Raw genomic sequence first — 17,588 nt, forward strand, 5'->3', positions numbered from 1 at the left:
TACTATAGCCACATACTGTATGGAAAGGCTCTGGTACATACTGCATGTTCATTGTTCAACTCATTCAGAGACACGGTGCAGATATCTGGGAGGAGCATGATCTAAGGCTAAGCTTTATTTTATTTATCTTGGTTTGGTTCTCATCTCTATCTCTCCTGCGTTTCAGTCTCATTGCTGTTGCCATTACACCTGAATTTCCCTTTGGGGATCAATAATGCTTTGTCTTATAATATCTTTAAAAAGGACCGTGTGCCATTGTTTGGGGAAGGAGCTAAAACACAGGCAATTATCATTATATATTAATATCACCTAAATAATAATAACGAAAACATTTAACATCAGATATTATAGACGGTATCAATATCGAGTGGGGATGTGCACCGTGTCAAACGAGCACTACAATACATTAGTGGTTCCAGGCATGATACAACACTAGCCAATGTCATCTATTCAAGCCCAAGTTATACAAGGCTCAGCCGTCACCGATCTCCTGGAAATCTGAGGCAAAAGCCGAGGCTATATTAAGAGCCTGAAGTCATACAGAATTAAAGCAAGCAGGCAGAAAAATCCTCCATGCTGAGGACCCATCATCCATCATCCAGAGCCCCAGCTGGGGCACAGTGTGACTATGGTACCACCATACGGCCTGCATCGCCGGCATCACAGCTACACCACAGAGCACCTGGCTGGAGACAGAAGTCAGCCGTCGCCCTTAAGGGAGGTGGGCGTCTGGAGGAATGGCCCCCATGTGACCCATTCTTGCTGTACCCACATGACAAGGTCATGGCTGTTATTTGGAACAGCCCCTACACAACTATTTTCGCTTGCACAGGCCATAACTACCAGGGTCGTTCCGAACAATCAACCTCCATTATTTACTGGCTGATGCTCGGTCAATGTTATTAGATTGGTGGCCTCAAATTTGGTTGGTCCATAGAGCAGTTTCCTTGACATTTTTTGTACCCCTATTATTGGTTTCTGTCAAATCTGGCTAAAGGAAAGTGATCCTTAAGCTCCTCTTAGAAGGTGTATTAGAAAGCAGAGACATAACTGTCAGTGCAATATGTGTTTAACAGCATTTTATAAATGTGCTCGTGGTCAATATTTACCAAATTCCTTTGGCATAAAAAATCCAACAGTCTTTTAGCCAGCATAACAATGCTGTTCACAACTGAATTTGGGCCTTTGACGCATATGGACTGAGGAATTGGAACACTGTTCACCTGAGACTCGTCAGTGCACCTGTCCCAACCTCAGTGTGGTCTGTTCTTCTGACATTTGATGACATGCATGCATGACTGACTCAGCGCGCCTCTTGGAACACTGCACAGGCAGGGCAATTTACAGTACTTATTTCACAGGATAGAGCCCAAGCCCACTTAAACCCCCCCCCCCCTCGGATTGTATTCCATTACATCACATGCATGCAGTGATGTTCTGCAGTCGTGTCTATCTACGTGTGATTTCTGTTCTTTTGTCCAAATTATTTGTTCAGGAAATAGCAAAGGAAAAACAGAATGCTCATTGCATGAAAGACAATAATCCATGACTGAGCATAGGGGTTTATAATATTTGAAATCTACAGTAACAGATAAAACCATTCAGGCGAGCATATCTGTGATTATTTCTGGGTGATGATGCACAAGATGAAAACAAATTATACCCGTGGCTGTTAATGAGCACATAACAGGGCAATAGGATAAAATTGTACACCGTGCTTGCAACAGCTTTAACGGGCTAAATCTATAAAGCCTTTGCTCATTTCATTTCTGACAGTTTTATGCGGTGGAACGACACGTGTGGGCTTAGCACGCTGCTCTCGACCACAGGTGCAATCAATTATAGGATTTGTCAGCTGTGTCCTTGACAGGGATGGAAACATAACTGATGCTGATACAGTAGGCTAAAGACATACATTACATTTATCCTTGCAGCAATGACTTTTATTTTTATTTTTCATTAGAACAACCTCTCCTGCTACTATTTACATAATGGCAGTTATCAGGCCTCTGTAGGTTTTCCCTGAATCAATCATTAAATGGTACAGACATCCCGTCTGCCACTGAAGATAACTGAATTCCAAATAAAACTGTTATCTTCGGTGAGCGATGCAGTCGCACGATGATAATGTTATTAGCCATGAGAGAGCGAACAGAGTTGAGAGGCACATTCAGAGTCACCTCCGAGGCTCAAACATTGAAACAGACACCATCTGCAGGGGTTCGCCCGTGTGTCCCCCTCAGCGCCGAGGTCAATCTAGACATGAACGTGCTTCCACAGCCATTTCTCTACGCGAGGAGGAGAGGTGAGAAGATACACCACAGAGGCAGCACAAAAGATCAGAACAGCCGTCTGTACAGTAGATGGAGTCAATTATGCAGCCCACGCACTCTCCCAGAATAGCACGTCAATAAATAGCTTCAATGGGTCAAGGTAAATATGAAGGTGAATATTTCACTCATTAATTGGAGAAACCACATCATAATGATGGATCATCCATTACAGAAATCTATGTAGCCATCAATATTTATTGCCACCCTGAGGACTATGAACTACCACTGGTCTACCAATAACTTGTGTCATGTTCCTACAAATGAGCCTGAAATACAAACATCGACTACATTGATTTGGTAAGTGACTAATAGGGCCATAATTAAAGCTACATTGTCAAAGCTACATTGTCATACTTTTGAAAGAGTTTTATTATTCAGAGGGAATTACCATGTACCCTGCAAGTCTACACAGTAATGTGAAATTCAGTTAAATACAGGCAGCAGTACAGTACCTCCTCCAAAATAAATACAGCTGAGCTAAGCATCTAAAGACTGCAAAACTTATTTTTTGGGGAGAGGTAGGAGAGTTGAGTCCTGGCCTGGAGCACAAACAGAATCCAAGCTACACCTCTACTATATAAAGTTCAAGTTGTGGCAGGCGGAGGGCGGTGTCTGTGGGTCTGTAGCAGGCATGTAGATATGCCCATATATGGACATACTGTATATACATGCCCAACGTCAGAGCAACTTGGAAAAAAACAAACATATATGGACTGGACAGACGTCAGAGCAAAAACTTCGCGCTGTGAGGTAATGGTTATGCCCCATATGTGGACATGTCTGATGTCACAGTACGCATATTAGCGTTGTTGGGCAGCGGTTGACGTCAGCGTAAAATCGCTGTTAGGTTTATGTTGTGTGAGACGTCAGACCAGAGCTCAATCAGTGAGAGAGAAAGATAGGGGGAGGGAGTGGGGAGGAGAAGGAGTGAGGGAGAGGGGAAGGGAGGGAATATAAGAGAGGGAGATTGAGAAGGGGATGGAGGGAAGGAGAGAGCCTATTCCACCCACGCAATAACCCAGCCGATGCTGGGTACCGGAACCTGAACACGCTGAGCAATGAGTCGCTTGTCAGCGCAATAAACCCCGGCAACGCCAGACAAGCTAATAACGTAGCACGTTTTCCGCTCGTTTAAAAATAAACCTCTAGACACCTGACTGTGCTTCTTATGCAAGAAATTAATTGCAACACTTGTTCATCTGCCTCCTGTCCACAACCATGCACCCCCCACCCCCAATCTCATAATCAGCCCCCGGGAGTAATTACTTGGTCCACACAGAGCGAGTCCTCACTCAAGAGGACTCGAGTGGGTTAGGTTTAACACAGCCCCGCAAACAGCGTAAACATTCTGCTGAAGCCAGCATCACTGCCCAACAGTGGCACAGGAAGTATAAGTTCAGTTATTTAAAATGGATTGACAAATTCTCTCACAAGCACTCATTTGACTCCACAAGCAACACTGGCCACTGTGGGCACATGTTCAAGGTCTTACACGTTGCATAGTAGAAGAAAAAACGTAATTTGCCAGCCACCATATTAAAGACAGAGCTGACTTTTTTTTGGTAAATTTGTATAATTAATATTCCATAATCTGTTAATCTTTCTGATGTATGCCCTGGCATTGCGTAATAGAGATCAGTATAGGGAAGAGTCTGCTGTCCCAGACCTGTGAGAGCAGTGATCAGAGCTAGCACCAACCCCCTCTGTTAGGGCTCAATAGCATTAAGGTGTCCAAGTATGGATTCACACGGAAATGCGCATTTTTATAATACTGTGTGGTAAATACTGTGTGTGCTGTACATTAATGCCATCTGTCTTCAGTGCAAATTCATCTTCTGGTAACTTTCCTGTGGTCATGGAGTAATTTGCATTGGACAACATTAACTGCCATCAAATATTAATGATAGAACACTGTGGTCAACTGCCTGGCCCAACCCAAAGACATCAACCAAAGAAGGCCCGTTGTCATTAGCTAAATGCAATTTGTCCACTTTCTCTTGACCACTGTGGACAGAAGTGTGATTCCTTTTTGGTCATTTTTAATAAACCCTCACATCTAGAGTTCGGGCCGACACCTACGTCGCACCTCCCATCCGACTGATATGCCCATATAGGGAGATCTCTGCATCTGTCAGTTCTTGTCCCTTTTATTCCCATCTATGAAGATCTGTGTATCAGTCAGTCCTTGTCCCTTTTATGCCCATATATGGAGATCCCTGATAGCAATATATGCCCATATATGGGCATGCCGATATGCCATATGGAGATCTCTGTATCCCGTCTCTGTATTCCAATAATATATGGAGATCTCTGTATCCGCCAAATTATGCCCATAATAATATATGGAGATCTCTAGCTGTCAGTCCATGTCCCTTTTATGCCAATATATGGAGATCCCCGATGTCATGTACAGTATGCCCATATATGGGCCTGCCCCCTTTTGTGCCCATATATGGAGCTGACTGATTTGTTGAGGTTGGACAACACACTCCATATTTAGATGAGGTTAGACAACCATAAACAAACCACGGCCACGTCACTATGATATATGGTGGCATGAGCGTTATGTTGTCATAGTGACGTGGCCGTGGTTTGTTTATGGTTATGTTGACATAGTGACTTGGACGTGACGTCAGAGGTCCAGCCGCCCGCCTGCCGGTCCGCTGGCCGGTCCTCCCTTAAGCCAGTTTTAATATCAGAATTAGCTATCCCAACCAAATATCATTATGTGAGCATGGCTTTTTCTAGAGAGTCCATATTTAAATAGACGTATACTATAATATCAACTAGATTTACAGCCATGTGTTATTTTGCTGAAGAATCCACATATTGGAACATGTTCAATGTTCATCACTCCTAGACATCATGGTATAGTTTGTTTTACCCAAAACTGTACACACATCATTCCCAAACAACATGCATATTCTATTGCCACATTAACATGACCAGTTACTGTACATGGACACACACACACACACACACACTTTACACTTATACCATTAGCAGTCCCATCAGACTCCAGATGTGATTTTAGCATGATAGTGCACCAGAGTAGCTGGGGAATGTTTAGCAGGGCAACTTGCTGGAGCAATTAGTCTCCTGGTTCAATAACCTAAAGAGGACACAACTGTGAAGTGCATGTGTTCAGCTGTATACCTCCCCCTGGGTACAGCACAGCTCTGCAGCAACAGAGGCAGAACATAATCACTTTCCATACTGTAGGTGATCTTTTACAGGAGTGACCCATATGCCTTTTGTACGTGACGCAATTAGACTTTAGCCACTCGCGTAAGTAAATCCCAACAGAAGAACTCCCTGCTAGCAAACAGCATGATGCGAGGGAAAATTCATAAATACCATAATGCAAGCAGTGCTGAAGCGGAAAGGTGTGAGAAGAGAATGTACAGTAAATGATGAATAAATACATGAAGAGGTGTACAAGCGTGTTGAACAAAGTGCTCTGTGCAGCTGCTTTGGCCCACACTAACCCCCACCACCACCACTCCACTGTATTGTTCTAGTGTTGGCATGCAAGCAAGAAGCGAGGCGAGGTCAGTTTCCATTATGCACAGCAGTATAATCCTCCGCTTGTGTAATTCCCTTTTAAAAAGCCTCCTTCTGGTGTTTCCCTGGAGTCGACAAACCTGCATGCCACCGCAGAGCAGCCGCCAGTCACAGTCAGCCTCCCCTTATCTCTCCACCAACTTTGCAGGCCTCTGCACCGTGTGAATACTACTTTCTTAACCCTCGGAAATCACGTTTACACTTTGACTTGCTTCGTCCGCACTGGATTTTCAGTACCTGTACCATGAGAAGGTAAATGAGGTCAGAGAGAGAGAGACTCCAACACTTACGCTTGCCATACCATGGAAAGAAACACGCAACCACACCAAAAAACATGCAACATGCACACACACGCACCCCCATCCACCCCTGAGCAGATTAGTCCGATGCCGTATCTAAAACCACTATAATCAAATCCTGAGGGATTATTGCATAGTGCAAACCAGGCCACATTAAAACCCGTGTTTTGTTGTTCAGTTCTGTCCAGTTTTAACACACACGCTTAAGCATGTTAATTATGCTACTCGAGTGGGAATTCTCAATATTAGCAACATGCTTATTAGAGGGGATGCCTGGTGGTTCAGCCAGTTAGTGCACAGACCATCTGCTTCTTGTGGGCATGAGGAGCCGGGTTCGAATCACACCCCTGTCTGCTCTTGCATGTCTCCTCTCTCTGCCCTTTGGGTCCTGTCTCTAAACTGACCCATCTGAAATTAAACATAAAAAAAGCCAATAATAACAAAAAACATGCTCATTAGAAGCAAATTATTCCTTCCATGGCAACATTACCCACAATGCTCTGCCCCCAACAAAAGTGCTGTATGCTTCTGATTTGGCATTAGTTAGGCCCATGCAAAGGAGGGTGGAAAAAAACATTTAGTATTCTGTGTCCCTTAGTCAACCTCAACTACTCGGTCAAGTACAAACCACATTCTTCACACAACAAATGTATTATAGTACAGTAGCTCATAAAATGTTACAAATTCTACAATAAAAGGTACAATGCCTTCCCTCCCAAGAGCTATTGTGACCTGCCGAATTATGGAGGAACACATAAAAGTGAATTTGTACCATTAATCACTGGATTGCCATAGACTTAAGAGGATATAAATCTCTGAGCACACACACTTTAATTAGTTAACACTACAGTGGCGACAGAACGACTTAAACTCTGCCAGTAATGGTTAAAACAGTGTAATGAGCACTTAGTGGCACTATCACAGTTCTGCAGTATGATTCGTCTTCATAAATTACAACAAGCAAGGTATGTAATGAACTTGCTAGTGCAATTAAGGGTTTGGATAACGTGAGTTATTGCTGAATGATCAATAACAAAACGAGGGACTTATGATGAATGGCTGTCTTCGCTAGCACAGCACAAGTCTCAGGATAAGCAAAACAATATTAGCACCTCATGGACCCTGGAAATGGCTCCCTCGCCAAGCAAAGAAATAATGATGAGGAAAAAGAGAGCGAGCAGGCCAAGTATAAATCTATGCATTCCACAAACAGCAGCCTAATTAAGCAGAGCTTTAGATGTGGGTACACACTCAGCATAAAACAAGAAGTCTCTGATAATAACTCTCACACAGTCCTCGCCTGGTGCATCTCTCTGCCCCAGAGTCCCTGTCCCCCATGGACCAATTCTGAGAAATTAATAGATCCAGGATGAAAGCAGCGAGCACATCACTTAACTGAAGAATGGTGCCGGCAGTCCAAACCCTAAAAAAGGTAAATGAAGCAAGTACTGCACACATGAAGTTGCCTCTGCAACCATTTATTGTGCCCAGGCAGAAGTCTGACCTTTCTGAAATATGCTGTACAACCAAGATTAATGTATGACTGACACCTACAGTATGAGCTGGTGGGTCTACTCTGAAATGGGACCAATCTCAAGAAATGGCCATGATGTATGATTCTAAGGCATATCATCAGCCCATACTCAAGGTGAAACAATGGGTGGTTCTGGAGAGGGGGACGTGAGCGGTGTGAAGTGCAGTCTGTTGCCTGCAGTGGGCAAGACATTTGCAATGGGGGGAAAAAAAGAAGGTAATCCCTGAGGATTAGGAGGAAGACTTCCAGCACGTAATCGTGTCAACTGGCACTCATTTCAGTAAGACCCCCACTGAGACTGTTTCAAAAGTTGACTCTTCAAATTAATGTTTCAAAACAATGGACAGCTTGGATGTACATGAATACAGTGGCTGCTAATGCCACAGTAATGTGCAGGGGGGGAATGCAATTTGACAATGAAACCTTGAGGTGAGAAAAGGCTTAAATCCAAAATAACAGCACTGTTTATGCAACTCATCCCCTTAAGGATTCTACCTGCTGTGACAAGTAATGAAGAGATAATGTCAGTTCTCATTGGGTCAATAGTAGAACCACAAGAGAGCTAAATACAGCACCTCAAATTACCATCAGAAATCCCTGTCCCATGGTGTCACCCTGCAGGTGCTGTCGAGTGAAACTACACAGTGCACAAAACATTAGGGACACCTTCCCACTATGGAGTTGCACCTCCTGTTGAAAAATGCACTTCTTTACCTGGACACCTCCCCTTCTTCAGGACAGGAATTGATTTAAGCATGGATCAAGCACATTCATCTGATTAGTTTAGGTCATGGACAAAGCAGATGTTACTATAAGTGTGTGCAGTAAGACAAGATGACTTTAGTGTGGACACTTATTTTACTCAGACAAGATGCCATTTAGGGTAGAAACCTATAACCACAGAATGATGAGTGGATTAGCTTATTTTTTTTTATGGACAGCCCAAATGTCCCCAGCAGTGAATGACCCCAGTGAGTGTTTAAGTTCGGCATCTTTGTGCTCTCAAAGGTAGTGCATATTCAGATTGCACTGGTGGCAGCTGTAACAGCAAGGGGAGATGTGAACATCATACTTCCATTTCACTGTGAACAACACCAGTCTAACCTCAGTGTTGACAGTGTTAATGAACAAATAAGTTACATTAAAGTGATTTTACTTTAGCGTCACATCATATTATTTTAGCCAACTATAGTGGTCTCTTCCTGCTTCAGAAAATGTGTTATGATTATTTCAAAAGCATGATGCGATTATTTTTATTAGATTATTATTACTATTATTATTAGACCAGTGCAGGCCTACTCAGGGACCACACAAGTCGGGAACGATGCAAGTCAGCAACAAACAATGGAAGTTGGGAATGCATGTCCTACCCGGTTATGCAAAACACTAACACACAATCTTATAGAGTACGTCCAGTGTGGTACCCATTACCACAGTTGGGCACCGGCCTACTCGGGAACAATGCAATTTGGGAATGCATGCATGCCCCCACCCGATTATGCAATACCCTTGTTGTCAGAGTACTTCTTGTGAGAGTACCCGATGTACCATTTTCCAGAGTACCCAGTGCGGTACCCACTAACATATGAACGATTGACTAAATATGGAGATAGATATGGGGATCCCTTATGTCATCAGAAACTGCTGACGTTGTGTTGATGACGTACATGGGTGAGTTCCATTGTACACACCACCACTTATATTGGCACAGCGGCAAAAATGTTGACGCAAAGCTCCATCAATCCGTGAAGCCAAAAGGTCAGGTTGGCCAATCAGAATCTAATGCTTACATCCCTCCAAACACACCGATTCGGACACACAGATACACCAAGTTGCCACTCGACACCGTGACTGCACATCCTCGGATCATCTGCGACACACACACCAAGTTTGAGGGCGAATGGACTGTGTCCTAGTAATAATGCCCGGGACAGGCACACACAGACAGGTTTGTGCAAAGTACAGATAGGCTACCATTATTATTATTACCATTATTATGTTTAACACTTAAAACCTGCCGGCAACTATTTAATGTTGTCTCTAAAACATTTGGGGTAATTAGTGTAATTTTCGTATACATTTTTTGGTTGGGAAGCAGCTTTGAAATGTAATGACTTCTCCCAATATACACATAAACCAACCCTATGCAACTCAAACGACTACAATCAAGTGTGTCCCATTTAGTCGCTGAATTATGCAAGATGAGGAATCGTGCATTTTTTTTCCTTTTACCCAGCGCCGATGTCAGCACTGTTGGTGGAATTGTCAGCACAGTATCCACCATAACTAATTACAGAGTTCACTAATACCTTTAAGTGCAGCAAGGGTGTACTAAAATAATCTATATATGACCCTTTTATAGTCTTCTTAAAACAAATTAGAATGCTGCAAGTGATCTAAAATGATTCAGAGCAAAATAATCTCAAAATGGGGAGGTGAGATAAACCATGGGATTAACTGATCAGGGTATCAGTGACTAATAACATTGATTAATGCTACAAACCTAATGCACCTCCCTCTTCTCACACCCACACAGGACCCATAGCCCATGTGTCGTCTATTAGATCAGCAATGGTTCTCGGTTCTCCAGTATTATGGTCCCCAAAAGATTAGCATTCATTCTAGACGTTTAGTCGCCTGGGACACAAATCAACCATGTGGCATGAGAAAAAAAAACTGTCTTTGCCGTTCAGATCCACTGATTGAGACAACATACAGTAGTAGTTGTTGTGCTACTTTTGAACACGCACAACAAGATGTATGTAAAATTATGGACACACACACACACACACACACACACACACACACACAATAGCCTATGGCTGCGGCCCACCTATTGCAAAATAGCTTACAATAAAAAATATACATAATCTACAACGTCATGCAACACACTGTGAGCTTGTAGATCTGCCATTTGCTATTTTGGAAAACCTATACATTTTGGGAAAAACCTTAAGTTCTTGAAAAAATGTTGACAATAATGACATGCCCAAGGGTCGCCAGGTTGAAGGTGAAAATGGCACAATAATCCATTCTAATATGAACTAAAATAACTTTTGTAATATACTGTAGTTATGCGATTCATTTTGTTTATCTCCCCCGCCCCCCTGGCGCCCCCCTTGGGCACCACAGTCCCCGCTTGAGATTAGACTAGTGTACCTGGTTCTGTACAGTTCTTCTGCTCCGTTTCATTGTCTGGTGGCGAGGCCATGAGTCTTCTTCCCCAGTGTTCATGGTCCGGGTGCAGGTGCCCCTCCTCTACCATCCCATAACCTGGAACAGAATATGAGCAGTGTCATTTATCAACCATCAGACCGTATTCATAAAAAAAATTATCACAAGAAGAAGAATACCAAACTGACATCGACGTTTAAAAAAAACACTGAACAGTTGTGGCACTTTTGTTTTTTTTTAACTGCTCCTGAAGTCAAATATAAGTTCTTGTGGGCTTATTTTGAATTTCAAATTAAAGACTACCATTATGTGCTGCAGTCCCATGGGTGTTGTTAAACCCCCCAAAGATGCTTAAAAAACCCACATGCTTTTCTAAATCTCTTTAAAGTGCGCTTTGGGATGTTTTTCATTTTGCATCTGTAAACATCAAAATGCATCAGGTTTGGAGGGGAAAAAACGGATTCTGCAATTAACTGCCTCTGCTAGTTTAATAGAATAACTACAGTTCTGGAATCCATTATGTAATATTATAAATAATTCAAGTTTAAACAATTGCTATAAAAGTACAAAGCACAAACTGCAATAGATAATTATAATGATCACTTGAAGAACCATGTGTCAGCATTCCAATTCCAATTTCTTCCAGTTCTACAATGCTTGAGCATCAGAAAATGAATTGAGATGAGAAACTAGCTTCCAAAGATCTCTGGTCTCCCTGATTGTGACCATGACTGAGATTATTACAGTCATGCCTGTCTCAACAGGCAGATTTAACTCTAGGCTCCTGATTTATTTATTAGGAGGACAATGTGGTTACTTACAAGTCTACGGATTTAATTCTAGGGGGCGGGAGAAAAATCTTGCTAAACCTCCATAAATAAATCACAAACATTTTTTTATATATTCTATAACTATATTATTCAGTATCATATTACATAATATCTTAAAACATGCGTAATAATGCATTTTAAACTGAAAATCTAGGGTCTGGGAGTTACTAGCTTGCCACAGTACAGTGAATAATGTACAGCAAATTATAGCATACTGTGTAAAAAAAGAACAAACCGAAATCATTTAAACTTCCTACTCAAACCACTGAACAAAAATCTAACGACTCTACAACATGGGTCGTTTTTCGACAGCTCTAGCATTCCAGTTCGTGTTTTTCCCGGATATGACTCAAACAAAAACATGTCCTGGTATATTGAGTCATTGAAAGTAATTCAGCATTAAATGGCACGCGTCGAGTGATCAGCAATCATCTGAACGAGCTGACTGATGATCCACCTCCTCCTGACACACCCAACAACAATCACTCACACCTGCTCCGCACATCACTTTCAACACTGTGCATAGTTGAGCTGCATGGCTCATTGCCAAATTGCTCCAAATGTCAGATACTGAGTTAGAGATCTAATGTATGATGTTTCATGGCCTTGTGTTCTGCTTTGATGATACAGTGTATTGAATCATTGCGGAAACAGTGACATGAACACAGACACACAGCCCAATTACCATACTTTTGCTCTTTCTCTGCACACCTCAACTAAAACTGTCCAGTTTTGTGCCACAGCTTTGTTCTGGAGAGAGAAAGACCTTTGTTAGTCCCGTAGGGACTTCGGTTTCAGCTTCACCCAGATGATTGGCTACTCATATGGTTATGATGGGTGCTCTGGGGATGTACATAGTTAGGGCCTATGTGTCATGCTCAGGGAGGGACCGGGAACTGATGGTCCATTGTGGAACCTTGGGCCGTCAACCTTTACTTTATAGAGTGTGGAGCACTGAGGTAGTGCTCTAGTTAGAAAACAGGCCTTGATAGCCACAGCGTTGATATACTGAATGTAATAGATAAGAACTTCAGAATTCTCCGGCGCTCAACCGAACGCTTGTTTGCATGCAGACTGTGATGTGGAGCGAATTGCCTTTGTGATATATCAGGTCGTATTGTTTTAGTATCATTAATTTGCTGTTCTTTTATTCACATATTATAGAGGGAATCTCCCTTGTTTGTCAATAAAGATGCCTTGCTCATGTGAACGGTAATTTCTGTGTATGTCGTCTATAAACTGGACTTTAGGGTTTTATTTAACCAAGAGTGACAGGTCTGCCACGGCACATCAGAACCAAGGCTTGCAATTTATGTCCAAGAAATTGGAATGACATGAGCAATCACAGTAAAATCCTGTGTTACATTTTTATTAAATTAATTTAAATTAAATGAAATATAAAGAAATTCTGCTTTCAAATGGCTCCGTAGTGGTTAGGCAATTTCAGCATATCTTGAAAAAGTCCAAATCAATAAATATAATTTCTTAATGTAATTACATGCATGTAATATTCTGATCTACATTTAAACCACTTAAAAGTAAAAATGTTTGCTCCTTCATGGTGTCATGTATGTTTTGTTATGTTCAATGACATTCTAGGTCCACTAGAACATTAATACAGACTGAAAGTAAACTTTAAACTTTAAACCACTAAAAAAATTAAATACCTCCCAGAACCACAGAGGGACAGCGTCTCAGTGCTTCGCAGACATATCACCACCAGTATGCATACTGCACACAACACGAAAACAAAATAAATAGCAGCCGTCATCAATATTGTCAGTACATCAAAAGAACATTCTGTCGTGAACAGGGGTGAAAAGTAATTCTAGCTTCACTTAAGTCATTTTTGATATAGTAATGTACTCAACTATTTTTTAAAAGGCAATTACAGACCAGCCTACGGTTATGCCGTTATGGCACCGTCAGGAGGAGATTCTGTTTTAGTTTGCATTAAACCTCTTTTCACTTCAAAGTCAATCTTTGAGAAAGCTTCTTTATAAAGAATAAATGGTCACTACTTGAAGCGAATCAATTAATTATAGAAGCATTGATGGGTAGGATGCATATTGAAAGGGTTATATCAGGATGTAACCATTGGAATCCCATGGTTCCCGGGTTCGACCCCCAGCTCCTCATGGCTATATTGAGTATGTCCAAGTGTCGTTGAGCAAGATATTTAACTACTTCTGCTCCTTACGAGCAGGTCGGTGCCATGCATGTTTCCTCAGCCGTTTGTGAGTGAATGGGTGAATGTAATGCACATTGTAAAGTGCTTTGGAAAAAGGCACTACCTCTGTATGAAATGAATGTACCTTTTATTTTTACATAAGCACTCTGAAAGTGAATGTAGAAGAAATCTCTCCATAAATCCATCCTCCTAGTGTGATATTAGAAAAAAACATTTCAAATGTGGGTCAATAATCTTCAAGATGTGTCCGACACTGTGTCCGTCTATACCTACACGTACTGTATGGTATTTGATAAATGAAAAATTCTGAAAACTGCTGTGCAGAATACGGTAGATGGCAAAGAGCTAAACTGATATCAAACGCCTTTGCAGCCTTGAAGGAGAAGCAAAAATTAGCCCAACAGCATGGTGTCTGTCTGCCTCCAAGGAGATTGTATTGTGTTGTAGTGAGACAGAGAGCAACAGTAACCTGGTAGTAATGTCATCCCCCAGCTCTGTCCAATCACCTAGGGAAGGGGTGGACCAAGGACGCTCATAAATCACTTCCACTTCCTGCAATGTGAGCGTATACTCGTACGAGAGTGCACCTCCTCACAGGCCTCCTGCTGCCAAAAATCATCCCTCATACACAGTAAAATCCTTAGTATTCATTTAACTCTACTCTGAGATTAAGTACACTCTCAGTTACAAATGGATAAATAACACTGAGGCTTTTACTCTGTACAGCCTCCCTCCTCACATCACCATTGTTCTGCCCTGCACACACCTGTCAAACCTACTGTCAAACCTGCTTCCATAAACACCTGTTCTAGCCTCCCATGTGGTGCCCCACTACCATACATGTATCCAACCAGCATGCAGGATAAAACACCACCTGCCACCCCTCTTCATGAAGACATAACCCAGAAGAAATGCATCTCTTCCCATCTATTTTGCCCAGTCAGCCACGGGTCACAGGTAATTATTGTGACATAACAAATGCTTGTTTCTTTTCTGATATTTGAGAGATGCGAGTACCAACAAGGCCATAGAGTTAAAAACAAAAGGGGTTCCACCCATAGAGTTAAAAATGGTTCCACCTTATCTCAAGCCAAGGTGCATCTCAGTAGCAGGACTGGTATGTGTAGCAGAAGGCACTGGAGCAAACTCGGACAATTAAAGCCTTTTTTATTTACAGGGTGCAGGCAAATACCGTGACAACGTTTCGATGTCAATACATCATCTGATCTTCATTATGACCTGATGAAGATGTATTGACATTGAAACGTTGTCACGTTATTTGCCTGCACCCTGTAAATAAAAAAAGGCTTTAATTGTCTGAGTTTGCGCCAGTGCAAGGCCATTGTTAGTTTGATCTGATTAGTGTGCAGCAACCCGACCCATAGGTCCAAGAGCGTTCCATTGCCTTAGATCAAACACCTCTCATCTGGCACACCTTTAGATGGCCACCATTGCTTCTACAAGTCACAGCAGTGCATCAGGGCTGACATTCACAGAGCACACCCAGTGTCAAATACCCCTGCATGGCAACACTCACGCTTTGGGTCAGGCAAACTTGATTAAATGAAAAAAGGCAAGCCATTACTGACCAGGAGGCTTAGTTTGGCTCCCAGAGCATGCCTTGTGGAGATAATAGATTTTGTGATTTGAACTTTGCATGATATCATTTGAGAATAATCTTTTAAGCCTCTTGTTGTTTTAATGTAATTAATAAAACTCCCCAATACATCCTTTAGAGACATATACAGGCCATAGAGTGCTGATTTACGGATGATTTCAGGCCTGGGTCTACAGTAAGTGGATGCAGATGGGCAGATCCCACACCAGGCTCTGAGGTCTGAGGGTCAGGGTTAAAAGCACTTTGAGGACCAAACAGATTGAAACCACTTTTGTCCCTACGTGATGGCTGAAATTCAAGGTTTCCATGAAACAGTAATCCCTGTGTTGCTGTGGCAAACAAAAAATGTGCAATATCCATAGTGACACTGAACATAGCATGCCAGCCTTTTTGAATATGCAGTAGGCCTATAGATTTGCTTTTTAATGCTGTTGCAGATACAGGCTTCATGAATACCTTTCCAGAGAGCCTATCACTCATGTTGATGGATATAACCTCAGTTATGATTATGAACGACTAGTCAGGTATTCTCCACTAGATGTGATGAACGTCAAGGTTAATTGTCCTGGCGTCGGTGACTATTACATAACCAAGAGACAGCTGAGCTACTACTCTGCATGTAAAGTGGTTCACCTCGGACACGTGCAGCAGTGGTTTTGACATACCGTAGCCCATACACGCGTGCGGCGTTCTTTGTGGGGCTTGTGTGACATATGTCACACAAACACACGGTGCGTGATGATGCATGGTGAATGATCCACCGACCTCACCATGGACCATGCACAGCCACACACACCTCGGAGAGCAGCTGTGAATAATAGATCAGCGAGAGAGAGTGCTCCCCCCTCCATGTTATTTCCCAAATGATCGTCCTCTGCGTAATTGTATCACTCGACCCTCACATGCAGAACCTAAAGCGTGCGTTATGGCATGCAGGAGGAGAATGGTTATGTGTAGGCTGTGTGTGTGTGTGTGTGTGTGTGTGTGTGTGTGTGTGTGTGTGTGTGTGTGTGTGTGTGTGTGAGAGAGAGACGCGATGATGCCAGCATTACACACGGGGCAACGCTCCAACGTAGTGACCGCTGATGCGCCTGGCACATAACGCAGATTTGCCATAGTAGAGAATGACTCAACCCAAAATTAGGCTGAATGAAAATGCGTCCGGTCGTCGCTTATATGGTGTCTATCTACAGTGAACGTGGGTAAGGGGGGTGTGTGAGTGTGTGTATGCCGTTGCCACGGCGCGCACACTGCGGCATAAGGACAAACAGACAGACGCATAGAAAAGACATATGACCTACATCGCCGATATGGAAGCAAGTCTCCCCAATGTAATGTACAGTAGAACAAAAAAGGCACAACCATAGGCTGCATCGGTCGCTGCAGAGGCAGATCGTCCCCTAAATGACCAGAAAAGACTCATGCAATGCATGCCATTAAATCAGAGCCACCGTAGCCTACACAGGCTCTGATTTAATGGTTTGCATGCATGAAAAAAATAATGAATGAGGCTTTCTGGTCATTTGTACAAGATAACATTCCTGCTCCATCCTATGGACTTTATGTTATTCCGTATTTGATGCATACGAATTCCACGAGGGCTCGGACATTTCTCTGACCAGGCTATATACATGCCCTTGACAGTGTGTGGGTTACTTTCTGAGATAAGACAATTATTTAAACAACACATATTGGGTTCGATTGTGCACGATTTATACTGCAGAATCCTCAGCTGTTGGGCTGCATGTCCTCCATGACCCACGTTCCTCAGCAGTGTGTCTGTCTGTCCCCACCGGTTTCTGGTCCCCATCATGCACTCACCTGTCTTTGTGAGCAGAGCCGACATGCTCCACACCATGAACAGGACACTGCAGATGAAGCACACTTGCACGAAAAGCATCTCTCTCCTCTTGCGAACTTTGAAGAGCTTCGCGATGATTGTCTTTTTGGAGGCACCCATGTCGTTGTTGTCGTCTTGGTCCTGCATGCTTGTGGCTCTTAGTGGGCCAGCGGCCACTTCGATCCTCTCGTCCTCTCTCTGATCA

General features: G+C 42.7%; 1 protein-coding gene across 1 annotated transcript in view; it reads right to left on the reverse strand.

Annotated features, from left to right (window-relative positions):
* slc24a4b (solute carrier family 24 member 4b) overlaps positions 1–17,588 on the reverse strand; it is a 33,929-nt gene extending 16,341 nt beyond the window's left edge. Inside the window, exons 1-2 of the mRNA XM_080453102.1 lie at positions 17,365–17,588; positions 10,890–11,003 (exon numbers count right to left, since the gene is read on the reverse strand). Of these exons, the coding sequence (XP_080309228.1) occupies positions 10,890–11,003; positions 17,365–17,530 (280 nt within the window). The 5' untranslated portion in view covers positions 17,531–17,588. The remainder of the gene's footprint in view (positions 1–10,889; positions 11,004–17,364) is intronic.

Source organism: Gymnoscopelus braueri (assembly GCF_963280865.1).
Source record: "Gymnoscopelus braueri genome assembly, chromosome: 16".
In the NCBI taxonomy this organism is placed as follows: Eukaryota; Metazoa; Chordata; class Actinopteri; order Myctophiformes; family Myctophidae; genus Gymnoscopelus; species Gymnoscopelus braueri.